Below are 3,951 nucleotides of genomic sequence, written 5' to 3' on the forward strand. Positions count from 1 at the left end.
GGTTTGTCCCTTTTTAACCCAGCATTTTTTAGAGTGTGGTTTCCATATAAATCTTGATATCCCTATTACAAAATGCAATGTGCAAACTGGCGTTATAGTGCATTTTTCAGAATAAAATAATTAAGAGGTTTAACATGTTTCATTTTCAGATGCACTTTTCTTGTACTTATTGCTATTTTTACATAATATATTTTTTTATGTCTGGCTTTTATTATGTAGCTAAACATAAACATTTGTATTGCTTTTCAACAGCCTATTAATAGCCTACATTTTCCCTTTTTGTAGAAACAGCTTTGTATTGTATTTCTTCTTTTCAGTGTTTACCACTGAGAAATCTCTATCTATCATTCTGTGGGCTCCTAAAACAACGCATTGAACTACTTTCTCCAAGCAAAGCACAAATCATATAACATCCAGTTATATGCACTGATATAACATATTCATTGAAACATCCGCCTAAGCATTAAAAATACAACCACAGCTACTTATTAGTCAGACAATGTTATAACACATCCCAAACGTCCACAGCTGAGCTAAGTAGATGTAAATTTCAATCAGGCATCTGGGCCAATCACTCGGTCGGGTCCTGTGGAGAGGGGCCGGTTTAAATAGAGAGCGAGCAGCAGATCTCGATCACAGAGCAGTGGTGCACTGGCAGCTATTGCGCGCATTCGTGCCGGGATACGATAGGTCGCTGGCGGGGAGACTCGTCTGTGTTGTAGCGTTAAATTAGTGCTTTTATTTGTGATGCTCGTATTCTGAAAGTTTGATGCGTTATATTGTTGATTTGTGTATAGGCTTTTATATATGTATATTAGTAGTTGTATGACAGTTGGGGTTAATTGGATGTTCACCCCATAATTAGGCGCATAGTTAAACAATAAATTATATGCTAATGGTAGCAGCACAACAGCAAAACTCAGGTTGATTAGTCATTTAGGTGTAACTGGACATTGTGAGACGTTCATCTTTATTTAAAACAAAGTCACAGCGCGGCATTAAACATGATGATGAACATTGTCGTGGAGTTTTTCGTGGTCATGCTCAAAGTTCTCTGGGCCATCGTGATGGCCGGACTCAAGTGGCTCATATGGCCGAAGGAGAAGAGCGTAGCGGGACAGGTGTGCGTGATCACCGGGGCGGGCGGCGGACTCGGGCGGCTCTTCGCCAAAGAGTTCGCCCGGCGCCGGGCTACACTGGTGCTGTGGGACATCAACAGCCACAGCAATGAGGAAACTGCGGAGATGGTGCGACAGATCTACAGAGAGCAAGATGACAACTCGATAGCTAAAGAGGGTAAATGGGATGATTTCATATTTCTATTTACCTGAACTTACATGTTTATCATATTTAAAATGAATTGGTCTGTTGTGTTTAGTCCAGGTAGCTTTATGTCTTTGTTGGTATTAAATAATCTTGTTTTGTGTATAGTCCTTGAATGTTTGATGTATAAAGAAGAGATGACTCATACAATTTCTTTGTTTAAATGTCCAATAACTAGTATGCAAAATTGATTTTTAATTTTTTTTCCCCTTATTTGCAATAATAACTAAATAATAACACATGACCAAAACATCAAACAACAAGTGAGAACATTTTCTACACTGATTTAAAAAAAATGAAATATTCTATTTAATAATTATTATATAACAGTATAAAAATAAAATATATTATAACCATTATTATTGCCATTAAGTTGCTGCACTCCAGGTGGTCAAATTTATTTTTATATTTTTTATTGTTATTTTAAAATGCTACATGTTTCTCGCTTGAGAATGAATGCTGTAAAAGTGGTGTAATTATGCAAACACTCTTATAATTAAATAAGTTTGTTTACCTGTGAACACCATTGTTTTGTTTTATGTTTTATGTAAAACATCAGGTGTTTTATGGGGATATTCATTGGAGACCCACCAGTTAGTAGATATTGACCGACCGATTATTGGTCTATCTATATAAATTAGGCCATAGTCTTACCTATTGTTGCAATTATCTTAGTTGGCTCCATGGCAGATATTTTTCACCAAATGCCTAATGTAAAGTAGATTCAAACTCCGAATCAGTTAATTTAACAAAAAAAGAATCCCTCTCACTGCTTTAGCTTGCAAAATTTTGTATGTTTTGATCATGCGTCCTTTATCATGTACTGTTTACCTGATGACAGTCACATGGCCAAAACCTATTAAAATTCGCAAGCTATGTCAGTGTGAGGGATTAATCTTTTCTTTCTTTTTAGATTATTTGCTTCCTACACAACTGCTGTTATTTCTCCATTTTTTTCCCATTTATTTTTAAACTCTGAATCAATGAAACTGAATCAAATGAAGCTTGAGTTTCGTGGTTCTCTACATCTCAGATAATGATCTAATGTGGTTTTCAAAGGAGCTGTTGGTGGTGTGGAAGAGGTCCCTCCGTTCCAGCCGCAGGTGTATACATACATGGTTGATGTGGGCAAGAGGGAGAGTGCTTAAAACTCACCAATAAGCGTTGCATATTCCTCATGTAATCACTCCAGTCTCATCTGTCTTGCCCTTTCTTTCTTAGTCTATGTTATCCATTTGCTTTCATTCATTCCTTTGTTTTTTGGCAGCCAAAATTAATATTTACGGCTCAGTCTGGATGTTCTGCTGAAGCAGACATCCACAGGCTGTGAGATTATGAGGATCTGGCATGTGTTCAGTAAGAATATCAGTACAGGAGCTGATCTAGGATCAGATTACCCTCCCTGACTTCATCAAGTCAGTCCCTGTGAGTTCTAACATCAGAACTGATCTTAAAACCATGCTTCCACTCAGAGAGGTTTTTATTTACATGCCCCCTGCCGTTTCAACGTAGTCCTCTCCAAAGCTCCTCGATCTGCGGATATAAACAAGCTATGAGCAAGAGAACTCCAGCAGGGGGTTTTAGTAAGATCACCAGGAACAATCTGCTCTGCCTTGGTTTGTTAATTTAAAGCCCATTGAAGAGCACATCCTGCCTGGGGAAGTACCATTTGGGCGAGTCCATTCTCACTTGGCCTCACTAATTAACCTCTTACCAGTAAATGCGTAAATGGCCTGTCTGTAGTTTGCATTGTCTTACTGAGACCACCTTATGGGATGAGCTGTAATGGGACAGTTTGTTTTAAATCATGCCGCTAAAGTCATGTTGAGGTGGATTGTGGATGTTTTTTTTTTCCTGCACGTGTCTGTTGGGGATTTTTATATTTTAATGATATGTAAGACAGAATGGTTAATGTTTGTTGGAGAGGTGAGGGTTGATATCATCCCAGACTGCCTGGAAAATAAATATATTGATGGTGGTTTTCAAAGGAGCTGTTGGTGGTGTGGAAGAGGTCCCTCCGTTCCAGCCGCAGGTGTATACATACATGGTTGATGTGGGCAAGAGGGAGAGTGTGTACTCCATAGCAGAGAAAGTGCGCAGGGAGGTCGGTGAAGTGGAATTGTTAATCAACAACGCTGGTGTTGTATCCGGCCACCACCTGCTGGAGTGCCCTGATGAGCTGATCGAGAGGACCATGGTTGTGAACTGCCATGCACACTTCTGGGTGAGTCTCATTTAACTCTGAAACTACACAACTATATACAGCAATATCTGATGTAACAGTGTAACCAGTCAATATGCATGCATCATAAAGAAAGTATAGAGCTCTTTTTAAGTGGGAAAACGCAGTGAAATGCCCTCTTTTAGTGATTGTGCTATATCACATGATGCCACTGTCCATGAGCCCATCTGTTCAGCACATACTCCTTTCTCTTCTCTGGTATTTGCACTTGAGCCAAGTTGGAAAGCAAACCTCTTTTGCTCCATGCATGTTCATAATAAGCCAGAGTGAAGTTTTAAATTGACTTATATACTCAATGTTTATTCTTTCAAAATCAATTACATCAAGCACTTAGAAGCTCAGTCGTTAAATCCGTCTGGTGTCGTTGAGTGCAAACAAATGTGTCT

At 38.9% G+C, this 3,951-nt stretch overlaps 1 protein-coding gene across 1 annotated transcript in view; it reads left to right on the forward strand.

Moving 5' to 3' along the window:
• Nucleotides 1-631: 631 nt before the first annotated feature.
• LOC107696016 (retinol dehydrogenase 10-A-like) overlaps nt 632-3,951 on the forward strand; it is a 13,480-nt gene continuing 10,160 nt past the window's right edge. Inside the window, exons 1-3 of the mRNA XM_016496150.1 lie at nt 632-1,296; nt 2,383-2,434; nt 3,364-3,547. Of these exons, the coding sequence (XP_016351636.1) occupies nt 1,005-1,296; nt 2,383-2,434; nt 3,364-3,547 (528 nt within the window). The 5' untranslated portion in view covers nt 632-1,004. The remainder of the gene's footprint in view (nt 1,297-2,382; nt 2,435-3,363; nt 3,548-3,951) is intronic.

Source organism: Sinocyclocheilus anshuiensis, unplaced genomic scaffold (genome assembly GCF_001515605.1).
Source record: "Sinocyclocheilus anshuiensis isolate Anshui unplaced genomic scaffold, SAMN03320099.WGS_v1.1 scaffold786, whole genome shotgun sequence".
Taxonomy (NCBI): domain Eukaryota; kingdom Metazoa; phylum Chordata; class Actinopteri; order Cypriniformes; family Cyprinidae; genus Sinocyclocheilus; species Sinocyclocheilus anshuiensis.